Below are 17,390 nucleotides of genomic sequence, written 5' to 3'. Positions count from 1 at the left end.
ATTGTTACATCGTCACAATGCCAAGCTGCAATTTTTAATCATATTTTTAATTTATTTCATTTAAAATATATGCTCTCCACCTCAAATTAGTAGTGGCTTGCCCCTGTAATCATACTTTCCCTTTAACAATGGAATTGTACTGTACCAGTCATCTATTGGGGAAAAGTTCTGAATTGAAATAACATGACTTTTGGTTTGTATCAGCAGTTCATATATAGTTAATTGGGGCTTCCTGTCCCCAAGTTTCCATATCTGGTCTCATCTTTCATCTACCTAACTCCGTTTTTCAGATTAAGGAAAGACAGACAAGAGATGGACAACAATGGGAATTTATAGGTTTACAATTTTTTAAAATTGCAATCCAATAATATTAAAATAAAGTATAAATAAAACTAATAATACAGCTAAAAATAATAAAATTTAAATGGAATTATCAACCTAATAAGTATCAAGTAAGTAATATTCAACTTATCAGATTTATAATTTTACTTAAAAATGAAATAACTTACTTAAATTCTGGTCCGATTTATAATGAAAATTTGGTGATATTGATAACTGATAATTATTATGTGAAAGCTCACTGTTAATAGAATTCTTATCTTTCTCTTGCTGAAAAATATAGGCATTTGGAAAAACTGTTTTTAATTGTCCTAAATGTGAAATGGTGAAATTTCTGAAATAAAAAAAATTTAAACCAAAAAATATTTTTTAAAAATTTTTACAAGGGTTTCTATGAATAAATTCAGTATGATTAAAGTAATGTAAGTGCATTGGCATATGAATAATCAAATTATAAATATTTATTAAAGTAAGAGTTGAAAGAACAATTATTATTCCTCTTCAATATTATGAAATGGTTTTGATTAAATATATGATATAATAATTATAAATAATATGCAATATTATGTATAAATATCATATGTATATATAATAAACATCTTAAAGCCTGATGAGTATATAAGGAAATAACCAACGATCACCTGAAAGATCAGGCTAGAATTTGGCTAATTAAATTATTAATATAAAGTAATTTGTCACTAGAGGGAGATGTTAGGCATCATCTCTTAATTAAATTAATAAATTATTAAATAATTTATTAAAATTATAATTATTAATTTAATTAAGAGATGATGTCTAATGTCTCCCTCTAGTGACAAATTATTTTAGGCAATCGTTGGCTATTTCATTATCATATCATGTATTTAATTATTCAAATTATAAATACATATTTGATGATTTTATAACATTTCTTCATAAAAATTCAATATAATTTATAATACACTTAGGATTAAATTATACAAGCATTTACATGGGAAAAAATATTCATATTACTCATAATAAATTATAGTGCAGCATGTTCCTTGGATCATTTAATTTCAAAATGAATTTTTGATTCTGGTATGACTGTTGATAAGTATGACTGTTTAATTCACAAATGGCAGAAAAAGAATAGAAGTATTTTATAAATCCTAATATCTCCTAATTTCAAATGATTCATATCAAAAGATATGAAATTTAAACAGAAAAAGAGACTTATTAAGATTACAACAAATTAGACATAAAAAGTGGCAATCCAATATCCTTAGTTATACATGGTATGTAGACAATATTTTGATTATACGGAAAACCAAACCTGATATAGAGGAAGTGTTAAAAGTTTTTAACAACGGCTATGGACTAACACTAGAGTTAGATCAGCAAAGTCATACAGAAGTTAATTACTTGGATGTCAAGATTCACATGGCAAATAAAATTATGACCATGACTATTTACCGCAAACCCACAGACATTCCCCTCTTTATACCTGCTAACTCAGCAGACCCTTGGCCTTTTAAGGTAGTGGCATTCCAGGCCCTAGTCTCAAGGGCTTACTCCCATTGCTTGGAGACTTCCGATATCTAATCTACAACAAACTGAAATGCATCAAGTATATAGCATCTGCACAAGAGTACCATCAGTCCTTAATCAACAGGCTTGCTGCCAACCAGCAATCTAGGATAGCTATCACCAACACAAGGGTTAATGATGCAGAGCACAATTGGGTTGTTATACTTTACGAACTGTCCCTCCAACAAATTTATAATAGAATCGCTAAGGATTTAAACTTGCGTTTAACATATAAGAGAAAACAGAACATTTTCCGGCTTTTAACTAACGCAAAAGACAAGTCCGATGACAAGTAAGCACCGGGAGTGTACCGCATTCCATTGCAACACGAACGTTTTAACAGATGTATAACATACATCGGATCTATGTATAGATCACTTGAGGCTAGAATACGGGACCACAAATATGATGTGTCCAAGGGGAAGTATAATACTGCACTGGCCCAATATGCTACCAAACTTGGAGTTTTTCCATGTTGGGATAAAGCTACTCTTTTACATAGGGCTTTTGACTGACATAACTTACGTTCGTTGGAGGCTCTTGAAATTTACATAGTGGACATGAAGGGAGGTTGCACTAACTCCAACTATATTCCGATTCCACAATCATGGAAGTATTATTTACAATGCCACAAAGCATAACAATAGTTTTTATGTGTAATTATTTATTTATCTTTATGCAATGTAAAGGAAACAATTTCCTTATCGAACATTGTTTATATGTTAAACTTTTACATTGGACTAACTTTTATAATGCCACATAATATAATAATAATGACTTTATTTATAGCTTTATTTAAAAAATAATTAATTTATATGATGTAAGCGTAACAATTTTTGTATTAAACACCATTTAAATTGGAACACAGTTGAGTTCAAAAGTCAGAAATTTTCAAAAGATAGAACTGTTTTTTGTGTTTTGTGCATTCATTCCTGTTGAGGGCCTCTGAAAGATGGCTGAAAAGGTTTGAACATTAAATTTTATTTGTTCATTATATGCTAGAATTTGCATTTAAGTGTCAAGTTGTTGATTTATGTAACAAATTACAAATAAGTAAAAAAGTATCTCTTCAATTATGAAATTTACGATTATTGAAAACTGCTATTATATTTAATAAATAAGATATATCCTCCTATTTTTCAAAATGCAACTCATTACTGTGAATATTATAATAAGAATTATTCATAGAAATAATTTAACTTCTGGATTATTTAAGTAAAATATTTAAAGAAAAACTTACTTTTTGGTCATTTCCTGCACTGAATTTTTAAGTTTTGAAAATGTACAAGTTTCTTGCCTATTATGTAAAAGACTAATAACCATGTCAGTGCAATGAAAAATTTCTACAAGAACTTTATATTTGTACGGCAATAACAGTGATGTAGTTGAAACAGCTGCCAAATTATGGTATTTCTGATAAGCAGGTACTTTGTTACTAAGAAAAAAATGTTTTAAATTAATATTAAAATAAATGATACATAATGATATAAAATAAATAAAATGTCTTTACATATCTTACACAATTTTTACTACATTTAAAAGAAATGTTATATCCTCCACATTATAAATTTTTGTTCAATCTTTTATCATAACATCAAAAACTGTGTCTCATTATATTTAAATTCTCCTTTACATCTTTGATATGTAATTGCATACCAAAAATGTTCCATTCCATTTAATTTAATATGCTAAATTCTCCTCTCTATAATTAATTTTAATACATTAAGGAAGGAAGAGAGGCTAAATGTGTTATGAAATTGCCTTACATAACAAATCAATTCTGTCTCAAGCTTCATACATACCGTACACTAAATTTGAACAAAACAATAGAGTACCCATGTAAAAAAAGGGAAAAAAGTTATTATAGTGAATTATTTCATTACAGTTAAATATTTAGAAAAATAAACTGTATATTAGATTTCCTCTGATAAAGTTAAAATGTAAACTTCAATAATTATAGTTACTAACATATGCAGGTAATTAAAACCACAGCATTATAATATATGTTATAAAAAACCAGCTGATTTTGGCATTTATTTCAAATTATACAAACTTTAACTACAAAATTATTGTAAACTAAAGTAAAATCAGTTTTGATGTTAAAATATAATTTAAAAAAATGTCAACATATCATCTGTGGGAAAAACTTAATTAAACATAACTGATCAAAAATTGATTTTTACTTCAGTTTTCCACTAATGTATATAGCATAAACTTGGTTCATTTTATTTTACAGAATTACATCAATGACTATTGCAATTATAATATAATACCTTAATTCATCATTTTGGTTCAATTTCTTTTGTATTTTTTTCAATTCAGTTGACTTAGTGCTTATTCTGGATGCAGTTTCTTTTAATAATTTTAATTTTTCAGCTCTTGTAGCAGTATCTTTTTTTTCTGGACATTTTGTCACTGGAGTTTTATCTGCATTACTTTAATGAAAAGAAAAAAAAAATAATTTTAAATTGTTACCAACAAGTTGTTATATTTAAAATTTTTTCATACCTTGTTCCGTTACATAATTTATCAGTTTTATTGTGCAATTTCTTCGGTGAATAATTGGCAAGCAGACATTTTTGAACGTCTACTAATTTACTAAATTTTGACAGGTGTGTGCGCATTTCCTCCAATGTTAACTTTTTCTAATAAATAAATTATTATAAAAAATTTTTAATTTACTTATTAAAATTTTTAGAAATGTGTAATCTACCTCATTTTCAGAAGAACTTTCAGTTTTATTTTCAGTTTTCTCTTGAAATGTTTGATTCTTTTCTGACTTTCCTTTAATATTCTGATTGTCAAAAAGTACTTTATTTGTGTCACTTGATGACAATTCAGAAAATGATTCATTAAGCTGAGAATTATCCTAAAAATAGATAAATAAATTATAAAAAGATATTTTTATATATAAGATATATAAACATTTATTTTACCTGAATTATTAACAAAAGAAATTATGTAGAATTGTTATAAAATATAAATAAATACTTATACACAAAAATGATTATAAAAGATGCAACTACCGTATTTTACGGACTATAAGACGCACCTTAATTTTAAGCAATTTTTTAAAAAAATACCTATAAGACGCACCTGAATTTTGGTGGCAATTTTCCAAAGAAAAAAGTGCGTCTTATAGTCCGTAAAATACAGTAAATATCAACAAAAACTAATTTGATGAAATTCAATTACAATTCTGATAATCATCAATTCAATAAATTTTAAGAGCTGTTGAATCATTATAAAATGTTAAATATATAATGTATGCTAAAAACAAGATTTTAATTCTTAATTTCAAATCTCTCTCTACTTCTGATTGGTCTTACATTAAAAATAAAATAAATAAACAGAGAAATCAGTGCTTGTTTCAGAAAACCAATGTGATATTAAAGAAAAACGTTTTTGGTCAAAACTGCACCCTCTTCATGTGAAAATTTTAAACTTAATATCTTAAAATAATGTAGCTGTTTAAAAGTAACTAGGAAATTCACTAGATAATGTTTCTTAGGTGGATAAAGTTAAGGAAATTTTAAAAACTCACGCCAAAAGTTGTATAATGTCTTAATAACGAGCACTGAGTTCAGCATTAATACAATATTTCTTATATTGCAAGTACTTTCGACACATATAAGTTCATTGTCCTCAGGTGAAAAAGAACAATATGAAGAAAAGAATGTGCAGAGTGTTCCAAGGAGAACAGAAAATTCTTAAAGATTTTTGAATCAAATGTCCAGTAAAACCGTTAGTAACGTGCAACAAGCTTTAGTGAATATTCGAAAACTCTTAAATTCACACAGCAGGCGGCACATGCGTTGAATTGCAATTATGCTAATTGTATGACATTTGGTGCATTTCGTTGTTTAAACGCTGATATAAGGCTACCCATATCTCGGGCAAGTCGAGGGTGGGAACATTGCATGCATCTATAGTCATTGTGAGAAGTGCTTCCCAAATAAATACAATCCTTCTGCTACTACAGCATTTGAGCAATGCTGTTTTGGACCACAACATGATGTAGCCTTGCTGTAGAACTTTTCTGGCGAGCTCTGTGGTTTGTCTTCCTTTGGCTACATCTTCCTGATGCTCTGTGATGTGGCAAGCGAGCATTCTTGTTGTTGCCCTTATATATCTCTCAATTGCTCCCGTTACAGATTTTCTAGTTGTACTGCATACACTCCAGATCTTTCTAAAGTAGATACTTTATCTCAATCATTGCATATGCTCCTGCATAGACTTGGTAGGGGAGTTAGAGAAAGAGCAAAGTTATGCAGCTGGAAAATACAGCTAATGTGTGTGTATGGAGGGTGGTCCTAGGTACGGCAACACTGATTGTACTATAGATATATCTTTCTTGCTGTGTAGCGTGGTAAATGGGAAAAGGGAATCTTTTACCCTATGTAGTACATGTGTAAATTTGGCACCTGTAAAGCCAGCGTGACATACTGCCGTTCTGATGATTTCCAATTCAACCTTTGTTAGAGCTTGCGATGATGGAAGTAGTAGTGCCCTTCTGACGAGAGCCGCTATGACGGCATTGACATACAGCGACAGTTAAAAAGCATCGACTGGGATGATATAAGGTATCATGTTGGATTTATGATGCACTGCAAACTGAAGCCCTTCAAGTGACTTCCGTATCCGCAAATCTAAGAATGTTATAGATTGGTCCTGCTCTTTCTCCCAGGTGAAATTAATGATGGTGTATACGCTTGCTAATAACAAATAACTTATTTGATCCTAGTGTTAAGTCACAGAGGTAGAAATTAGATTATATGTATGTTCTTTCTTTTTTCTTTTTGAATGCCAGAACAAGTTTAATGGAATGTCATGTTATTGACAGTTGAGTTTTTGGGTCTCTACTGTACTAAAATTAATGTGAAGATGGAAATTTAAATATTGGGTACGTTCGTTAAGTCAAATGAGTTAAACAAGAATGACGTCATCATTATTCTTGTTTCGTTAGACTTTTCGAACGATTCGTTATAACTAAATGGCTGTTTCTAAAATCGAAGATATGAATGTTGCTAGTGCAGCCTTATCCAAAATATTTTTCTTAGGTTGCTTCAGATGGACAGTTATTTCAATCATTTCACTTTTTAATTCACAATTTAAACACTCGAGTAGATCTAGAAACATCGATATTGTCAGGTGCCATTTTCTTAACGAAGTAACTCTTTCCTTTGTGAGCTTTGTTAGGGTTTCGTTTGATACGTCATCACCGCAGAGCATGCGCACTGAGCAAGACTACTACTTTTCGAACGATTCGTTACTAATGCGTTTAACTCATTCGACTTAACGAACGTACCCATTGAAAATGCTACTGTTATCACAGTTTTTCACAACATAAATTATGTAGAGATGTTCTATTTTCCATGATAACTAAAGTCAAAATTCTGATAGTAAGCTGCTATTGTTATTGTACAAATAATATTTTTATCATCTCAGTTTTTCCCATTATCCATTTCTATTTATGAATATTAGAATTTGATTTCTGAATGACACATCTTTGATCATTTACTGAAAATAATCCTATTTAAGAATAATCTTATTAACTATAAATTATTAACTATATGATGTATGTAGATTTTTATAAATATTTATCAAGCATATTCAAATTATACCAAATAAAATTATAAATATTAAAATTTATTTTTAAGAATTAATAAGCATTTTTACATCAGATTATATATATTCAAAGCATACTAAAACAACTGAAAGACTTGACTTTGTTTATTTTTTTCATTGTAATATTCAAGTTGAGTAAATGTGCATTAAATTAGAAACTTTCTACACATGACTTAATATTACATTTATATGTTTGAAATAAATTATAAATTATTAAAGTTCACCTTTTACAATTTCTATTTCTTAAATTAGTTCAGATTTTAACAATCGAGAACATTTTTTAAAAAACAAAGCATTTTTTTCTACTCAATATTTACACACAATTGCTTTAGGAATTAGGAAATTTAAAGATTTTGTTGATAGTAGTTATAAGATTTTGATTTCATCACACATATATCATTATTATTTTGGTTTTTAAAAACAATACCTACCAGAAATAATTACTTAAAATTGTTATTTAAAAATATTGTTTTCAGAATAGAAAAAATGTAAAATGTTATCGAAATATTTTCAGTATTATATTAGAGTTACTTAATAAATTTAAATAATATAAATGAAATGCTATTATCAAAAATTTATCAAATAATCCAGTATTTAGAATACTTAATTACTCAATAATTCTTAAATCTAAATTCAAAACTCTATCATAAAAATAGAATGAGTTTAGTATTTATTTTAAATTCTTAGAATTATTGTTTTTCAGTATATCATATATTTTAGTTTTTATGCATAGCTTGATATATACAATAAACCTGAATAAAACAGAAACTTATCTAAATAGAAAAAAATTCTTCAAAACTGTGACGTTCTATTAAATTCCACTATGAGCTGAAAGTTTGTCTGACACAGAAATAGAAGAGGTTTTCAGGTATGAAGAATGTAACTTAAACTAGATAAAGTGGAAAATTAGGATTCAATTTGTAGACAAATAAGTATAATCACCTCTAGGTATAAAAGTCATTGCAGAACATGATAAACTGTATTCCAAGAAAATTTTTGAACCTTTCAGACATACACAGACAAAATCTTTGATGGAATTAACCAGGAGCAGCATTGAAAAATTGAGAACTTTCAAGAATCTGAACAAGTTTCCAAGAATCAAGTTCACAAGAATAAGCAATAATATAATTCATTGTTGCCAATTTGTCTTGTACAGAGAAGTTAGTAACTACTGTATATCTCAGCAGATAAGACAATAGTTGAATCATAAAAAAAGGCTCCCAAAATCCGAGGTCATCTTATAGGACAGATACAAAAAACTAGATTGAAATTTATATAAATTAAAACCATTATAAAAAACAGACAAACCGTAATTATTTACTAGTAGAGAGTAGGGTATGTGCACAAAATAGAATAGCCCATACGACGTTTTTGTGAATAGTCAAGGTCATTACCTGAATGCCGAATCAGTGCGAATGCCTGCAACAATTGCAAGGCAGTGCTGCCAGATGCAAGAAAATAAATTTGTTCATTTGAAAAATTACAAATAGGACATAATTCCGTATACGCAACACAGTATTATTATTCAGATGATGCTCACTGATCTAAACTAAATTCACAGGCTGTTGATAGTTTGGGGGCCGTCTTATAGGACAGATTTATATCTGTCCTATAAGACGGCCCCCAAACTATAAAACTTTGACGAAAATTTATACTTTGTCTTATCTGAAGGTCGTCTTATCTGCCGAGATATACGATAACTAGTATTTGAAAACAAGTTGATTAACATGTTGATAGTTATAAAGTTAAGAATTAATTAGAATATTAAAATTCCTTGAGAAGCCAGATCACAGAATAACTTGGTCTTTATATTACTGTAATGAAATTAGAATTTCTAACAGTAGAACAAGATACTAGTTCTTGGTTCTCATACTGACTATTCATTATTGTGAGATCATAAGGATCACATCTGAGATGTGTTCAAATACCTAGCACAAGTTCTTGGGAACAACAAGAACTTTTTGCAATAAAGTAGTTCTAAATTCTTGCATTTGAGTACTTCCATATTTAGTTGGGATCACTTTGGCTAAATTTGGATTAAGCTTACTAATAAATTTTTTTTACGTGTGTAAAAATGATTTCACCATAAAAATAAACATAACTGTGTGACATTTATCTGCTGAGGTTTAAAGAAAAAAATACTAAAACCTGTTCAAAATGGAAACTTGCCAAAACAAAAAAATAATTCAGTACCACAAAATTCTGATTTACACAGGTTTTACAGAACTTATATTGCTGACACATTCATTCACACTTAAAGCCCTAGTAGAAGTTTAGAAACATTCACACGCCTTGAATACAAGTTACTTTTACTTTATTATTAAATCACATACAAAGGTTTTGAGATATTTTTAATCCTCCTTTTCAGGTCCTCAATTATAAAATACAAAAATAAAAATTTTTAACTATTCTTAAATGAACAATTTTTATTTTCTTGCAATCAATCAAGATTTTAAATTATTTCTTTTTATGTTAAAATGAACTAGAATTCAGCTTTAGTATTAAAAATTTCATTAATGCATTATACATAAATATACAAAATTTAATACGAAAATTTGATTAGCCTATATTTTCATTACTATTAAAAACAGAAAAAATTGATATAGCTGTTATTATATTTGATGTGTAAGACTATGAAAATAATTTATTTGTAATAAATATATTGTGACTTACATCAAAAATATAAATAGACGAGAAAAAATTATAGCAAAATATTAATTTCCATTTCAAATAATGAACAAATATTTGTTAGCATTATACTGTTATTATTATATTAATCTAATAACAACATTATAATAATATTACATTATATTATGTATATATTAGGCTATTTAACAATAAATATAAGATGAAATAAACACTAAAACTAAGTTAGACTTGGTAAAATAATTTCCATGATTTGAAAAAAGAATATGCATCATGATAGTTAATACAATCAAGAGTTCTGTTAGCCACATAATTTCCCAAGATTTCCATGAACTTTATATTGTTTAGATAAGTTGTAGGTCTAATAATGTTGACATCTTGCCATGATAACTCAACATTACGCTCATTTGCAAATACAGATAGAGCCATGTTGCAAAGACCTCTATTGACAGCATATTTGTGTCCCCTTAATTCCATCCAGGAGGGTTCACATAGTAACACTAATATACAGCAAGCAAAAAAAATTGTTCATGCTGCAGGGAGGTTTCATTTTTACAAGTCATTTTTAAAAAATGTGATCATGTAGCACAGTAAAATAACAACCAAAATAGAAAAGAAATATTTGTTATTTCTTTCCCAAAAATTATAACTACAATTACATCCAAATGCCAATTCAGTTGAAAATTTATGAAATAACATGGAAAACCAGATGACAAAGAAGAAGCTAAAAGCAAGATAGAGATGAAGGAACTTGTGTTTCTTCTCTATTTTGGCTATTTTTTTTTTATTGTGTTACATGATCACATTTTTAAAAAATGACTTGGAAAAATGAAACTTTCCTGCCAAACGAGCAATTTTTATGCTCATGTATGTCATCCTCCTGCTGAAACAGTGGTCCTTTATAAGTATGGAATAAACCTCAGAAGAATCTCGTCATTGTATAAAATATTGAACACAATTATTAATATATTGAGGATTACATTTAAAGGCCAGATTCAAATTGATGCAGTTTGCAATTTCCTTATGTACCTTCCCAAATGCAGAGAAGTATGTTAGTGTTATCCTCTTCTTGATTATTCTTGGTCTCAATTAGTTTTGGAGGTTCCAAAGCACTAATTAAATGACTTATTAACCCTGCCAGATAACCATGTTGTCTCACTATCTCTTCCTGATGTATTTGAATTCATTTAAGATGCCAAGCATATTAGTACAATGCATGAAAGTCCTCCTTATTAAATATTTGAAAACAGAAAGCTTTATATGGAGGAAGTCCACAAATATTTATGAACAAAACTAAGGTGGTAGGCAGGTTTCCAATATATGCTGGTATAGATCTCACCCCTATGGAACATTATGGAAATGTCTAAAACATGACCTAGTAGCAATTGAAGCAGGAAAGACCTAGTATGGCTTTCCTGCTCCAACTGTAGCTATAGGCCATGTATAATAATCTTCTGGGAAAAGTGTTGCACATTGGGTTTGAAATTCCATAAAATGAATATGTCATCCATATATCCAGCATACATCAGAATTTATAACTGGAACTTGGGTAGGGAAGAACCAATTATAAAAATCCTACAGTGGGACTGTCCATGGAGCAATCACAGCCTTATATGTAGACTTTTGTTATACATAAAAAAGCTACACAAGTTCCAATATGTACTTGTTGGTGTTTTTGGCAGAATCAACATTGTTTAGGAGGAAATCTCTCATCTCACATAAACGAGGAAGTAGTTTGATGGAAGGATAAAGTGCATGGAATCCTCATTGAATTATAACATGTTATGAAGATGTTCCAACAGTTAGAACAGTAAGAGATACCTTATTGTTGAAAAATTTCACCAGCTGTTTCTCTATCAAGAAGGTAGGAGAAGCATATTTTTCAACCACAGGACATATTTCACTGACAGGTTTGAGAGTTTTGGCAAAAGCAAAAATTTGCAGAATCTTGGGTACAGGGAAAACAGAACAGTGCATGTGAAGAAAATATGCCAAAGAAGTGTTGGCAAATCTCTTCAACATGCATTGCAGAGAATCAAGAAAACTGTCTGGTGCCAATGAACATTCTATATTGGTAATATACTCATCTAACTTATCAATGTAGAGCATTTTGCCAAAACAATGTCCTTGGATTTATCTTCCCTCATAACCGCAACTTTGTTCCATTTCAACCAATCCTTATAACTGTATATTGTATGATAAAAATGTTGCACCGAGGTTTGACTTTCTTACCCAGCAAATGTAATGCAGTTTTCCATCAGAAAAAATCCTTGTGTTTCATCTATCCTTTTGGTAAGAGCCTCAATATCTGGTATAAAAGTCTCCAAAAACATTATAGGAGGAGGTGTAAAGAAGTTGTATAAGTTATACATTATATAAGTCTAACTTGTCCAGGAAACGAAAAAAATATCAAGAAATTTACACACATGGTATGAGGCTGTCTGCAAGGCCAGGAAAAATTTTTGTGGTAAGCTAAATAATAATGATTTCAAGAATTTTTCAGAGATATCCAGATCATTTCTCACATTGCTTATTCCAAGAGATTCTTTGGCATCTGATAAGTTTGGATGAAGAGTTGTCAGATGCCAAAAAATCTCTTGGAATAAACAATGTAAGAAATGTTCTTAGAAAAAGGAGATCAACAGGGATAATCAATCCAAGATTTTAAGAAGAGGAAAAACCATTGCATCAGGGAAGATTATTATATTGCAAATGAAATTGAATGTGTTCTCATCAGGGCTGTGGAGTTGGAGTTGGAAAAAATGTGTTGACTCCGACTCTAACTCTGGGATTTTAAATTAAATTTAATTTCTTTACTTAAATGAAAGAAAATTTATTTTACATTTATTAATTTTTAAAAACTTTTTGTATTTTGTTATAATTCATTTATTTTAAATACAAAATGCAGCAATTTAATTTAAATATGTAGTTTTCTTTGTAGTATTTGTGTTTAGTAGTTAAATTATTTTTAAATTTATAAAAAGGGAGAATCCCAAAAATAACATCTAACCGTAGACAATATGACATTTAGTTGATGGCTGGATGGTCGAGCAATTAAGGTGGCAGCTTGCTGCTCTGTAGACCCGAGATTGATCCGAATGGGTTGAAAATTCCCCAGAAATTTTTTGGGGGTGATCCAACTGGATATGTCAGCCTCCATCCCTCACCACCCAGCCGCCCCATTGTGAGCCTGGCCGAACCCATAATGGTCTTGCTAAAAGGTCTCTTGGTGCTCACAGGGCAGAAAGAGTTAAATGACATTAAGCACTATGGAATCCTTCAAATACTTAGGGACTGATATAAACAGAAACAATAACATCAAGAAGGAGATAGGGACTTGCTTGCTAAAGAGAAACAAAATCTACTTCAGACTCACAAACATAGTAAAAAGCAGACTACTTACTAAAAGGACGAAGCTAACTGTATATGAGTCGCTGATTAGACCTGTGATTCTGTAGGGATGTGACACATGTCCAATGACAAAGCAGGAGGAACTAAAAGTACAGAGATTTGAAAACAAAATACTAAATAAAATTTTCAGACCTGTGAAAGACTATGATGATAATGGTTTCATGGTCAATAGAGAACCAATAAGGAGGAGAACAAAGCAGGAACTGCAGACAACCTATAACAAGCTCATGATCACACAAACGATTAAGGCCAGCAGATTACAGTGGCTGGGCCATGTCGTAAGGCTTCCTATAATGGCAACAGCTTTGCGAGGGCTCCACTATGGGGGAAAGGGATAAGACCAAGAGGTCATCCCAAAAAAGGTGGTTAGATGAGGCCACTGAAGACCAAGACCACAGAATCAAAGATTGGCAGAGGCAGGCTATAGACCGAATGAGATGGAGAAGGATTTTGACTGCGGCTAAGGACCTCCAAGGCCCATAATGCCATATGAAGAAGTAGTTAAATTATTTTGACCAATTAAATTTGAATATTTTTGAATCATTCCTTTATTATCCCTGCTCTAAATAAGTACAGCAGAGCATCGTTTATCCAAATCAATTGGGGACTGGGGTTGTTTGGATAACCGATTATGTGTGAAAAAATATATTAACCTATCCGATGTTGAAATTTTTCTTCGTTGCGTGTCGCTTCGTGTTGAATTTTTGTTGATTTTAAGTCTAACGAAAATTTTTATAATAATAATCGAGGCTATTGTATCGTTAAAAATTATTTCTTTATTTTGTACAAACAAAATAAATATATTGAAAAATATAAAAACAAAAGAATTATACTTTAGAAGTTAATCTAGTATCAAAATGGTTCGATTCAGCATGACACAGTCGGACTGGAAAGCTTTCAGTTAACCGACGTTTCGGTTGACCGGTTTTTGGATAAATGATGCTCTACTGTACTCCATTTTTCTGAATAAACCTGACTAATTGATCAGAGTACATATTTTTCTTTTCTGAACAAGTGACTGAAGTAGCTAAGATTGCAACTTTTTAGTTGGACTAACTTTTCTGAGAGTGAAATTGAAGTGCAAATGCTGTAGAATAAAAAGATGTAGATGTAGAATTTTATCACCCCTTTCTCCTCTTATTAAATATTTGTTAAAAATTAATTTTTTATACAAATAAATATTAATGTAAGTTAGATATTAAAAACACTAACTACAGTATAAAAGTATTTGGGTAAACACCCGGGTTCCTTTCAGTGTTCAGAGTAAGGTAACCCTATGAATGCCTCTGCCTCCATAAAATGACTTGGTATTTAATTTTGCCAGAGTCGGCTTACTAAAATTATCAAGAGTCGGAGTCGTGTTTTTTTTTTTACTGACTCCACAGTCCTGGTTCTCATAAAGGGTCCAGTGTACTGAAGTTTAAGATAAAGTTGTCTGAATACAACTTTGAAAAAGGTATTTTCACACAATGATATTTTAAATGTTCTATTTTGCCTGAAGAAGACACCAATGCAGTGTTGAAAGTACTTGCTAATTTTGTCATCAATAAAAGAATCTTAATGTCAAAAGACAGTATCATTTTTTGTTTATTGAAGTTGACTTTATAGACAGACAAACTATGTATAACATGTCAAATAACATTTCCCAACCTTGCAATGTTTTATGAAAAACTTTGAATATCTTTTCATTGGAAAACAATACTTTAGATCTTTACGTGCAAAACTGAAAGATTAAAAATAGTAATAAATTACACTGACACAATTTTCTAATGCTTCATGATTTAAATTAAACTAAACTTTTTATTAACAAATACAAAATTATACCTCAAAAAGAATTACATCCTGATATTTTCTTTTGTTTCAGGATTTCAAACAAATCACTAAAGAATAATATTTTACGTAACCTTCTTTGGCCTTTAGGACTGCACCAACTCTTCTTGGCATGGATTCTAATTTTGTAATTATATTGTCATAAGTTTTGGAATATTCTTCCTTAACCAAATTGTACAAGATTTGAAGATTATTGTTTTGCAAATTTTTCTCTTTAATATTGACCAAAAGTGTTCAATTAGGGTTAAGTCTAGAGATTGTAAAGGCCAGTCTAGTATAGTTAACTTTTTTTGAAACCAGGATGTAAGAATCTTAGCTGTGTAATTAGCATCTCAGTCTTGTTGAAAAATATACTTCTTTCCAAGATGCAGTTTAAGAACTGATGGAGAAATATGCTTCCCCAGAATCTTATGGTAGAGTTCTCTGTTCACGATCCCATCAACAAATCCAAGACATATAACCCCAAATAATTTTGTTACCCCTTCTATGTTTAACAGTTTTGACATTGTTTCTTTTTCCAATGCTGCTATGTGTCTCCAAACTTGTCAATTCCATCTGATCAAAAAGATTCATTTTGGTCTCATTTGACCATAAAATGTAGTTCCAGTGATTCACAGTATGGATTTGGTATTTCTTTACCCTTGCTAGAGTTTCTTCATGTGCACTTTTAGAAAGCAGTGTTTTTTTCTAGCATGACAACTTGTTAGACAACATCTATGCAATTGATTTCTGATTGTTTAATGACATAGAGGTACTCCTCACTTTACAACTGAGTTCTGTTCCGACGACTACGTCGTTAAGCGAATTGGTCGATAAGCGAGGAGCTTGAGCTGAGAATATAGGATCATTGAAAAAATTATACAAATTATGCAACAAACTTCAAATTTATTCATAAAAAGACTATTATAGTATGCTATTAGCCTATTATAGTGCTATAAGACAATTATAGTATGCGCAAGCCTATTATAGTATGCGTAGTGCGCATGTCACATTCGCCACTGATCGACACTCAAGCTGAGATAGGGAATTCCCCGAATTGCAGGTCAAAACTCGACTGGTTGTAAGTGGTCGTTAAGCAGATAGGTCGTAAAGTGAGGAGTACCTGTATATGTACCTGTTAATCTGTTCATAAAATATTTAGTTTTGAACCAATAAAAATGAAATTTTATTTGCTTCTTGCAGCATTTTTCTGTCCCCATGAACTGACATTTCTGTCACAGTTCTATAAGTTTTGAACTTCTCACAAAACTTCCAATAGTGTCCTAATAAGTACAAGTTAACTGGTGGATTTTTTAACCTGATGAAATTTTGTTAAGTCAGATAATTTTTTACTTTTGTTGTTTATGATAGCCCCTTTCCATCGATCTGCATAAAGTAATTTTTGGCTGATTCATAACGTTAAAGCCAGTATTAGATTCTACTTCTACCTATGTTAGTGCATTTTCTAAAATGTTATTAAATTTCTTTTCTCCTGCAGTATTTATAATTTTTTTTGTAGGGTGCGATTCTTTCATTGACATAGGAAATTTAAAAAATGAATCCTTTCTAAACTAATAGAGGTTAGGAAAATTATTTTAATGAAGTGATTATCTATAGTTTTTATGCTTTTATTATGTAAATTAGTTGATTTGTGCAAAAGTTATTTAGCAGTTTTCGTTTGGCATTGCAAGGGTGGAAAACATTTTTTGATATACTATAGTGACTCTTGCAGCAATTTGAGACACCTGAAAACCATTTTTGGCACAAACTGATAACTGCAAAGTATAAATACTTGCAGAAGTTGTAGATGTACACTCTCCCAATACACCATAAAGCATACAAGTAAAAGCCATACACATAGGTTTTTTAATAAACTTCTGCATTTGAAAAAGAAGTTTTTTCACATGTCATGCCTATAACCAAGTGTGATAACAGTGATGAATAAAAGTTGTAGGTCCTACATTGATATTCAGGCCAACTTTTATATATATACATATGTATGTATGTAA

At 30.2% G+C, this 17,390-nt stretch overlaps 1 protein-coding gene across 2 annotated transcripts in view; it reads right to left on the bottom strand.

Annotated features, from left to right (window-relative positions):
* The window catches only part of dup (double parked), a 42,487-nt gene that overhangs the window by 16,148 nt on the left and 8,949 nt on the right, over positions 1–17,390 (bottom strand). For both annotated transcript variants that reach the window (XM_067264879.1, XM_067264878.1), the window contains exons 3-7: positions 4,601–4,756; positions 4,396–4,532; positions 4,161–4,322; positions 3,128–3,322; positions 510–673 (exon numbers count right to left, since the gene is read on the bottom strand). In XM_067264879.1, coding sequence (XP_067120980.1) covers positions 510–673; positions 3,128–3,322; positions 4,161–4,322; positions 4,396–4,532; positions 4,601–4,756 — 814 coding nt within the window. The remainder of the gene's footprint in view (positions 1–509; positions 674–3,127; positions 3,323–4,160; positions 4,323–4,395; positions 4,533–4,600; positions 4,757–17,390) is intronic.

The sequence above is a fragment of the Centruroides vittatus genome, unplaced genomic scaffold (assembly GCF_030686945.1).
Source record: "Centruroides vittatus isolate TY-2023 unplaced genomic scaffold, ASM3068694v2 contig_199, whole genome shotgun sequence".
NCBI lineage: Eukaryota > Metazoa > Arthropoda > Arachnida > Scorpiones > Buthidae > Centruroides > Centruroides vittatus.
The sequence above is the reverse complement of the archived record's forward strand: the minus strand, read 5'-3'. Positions and strand labels throughout refer to the sequence as shown.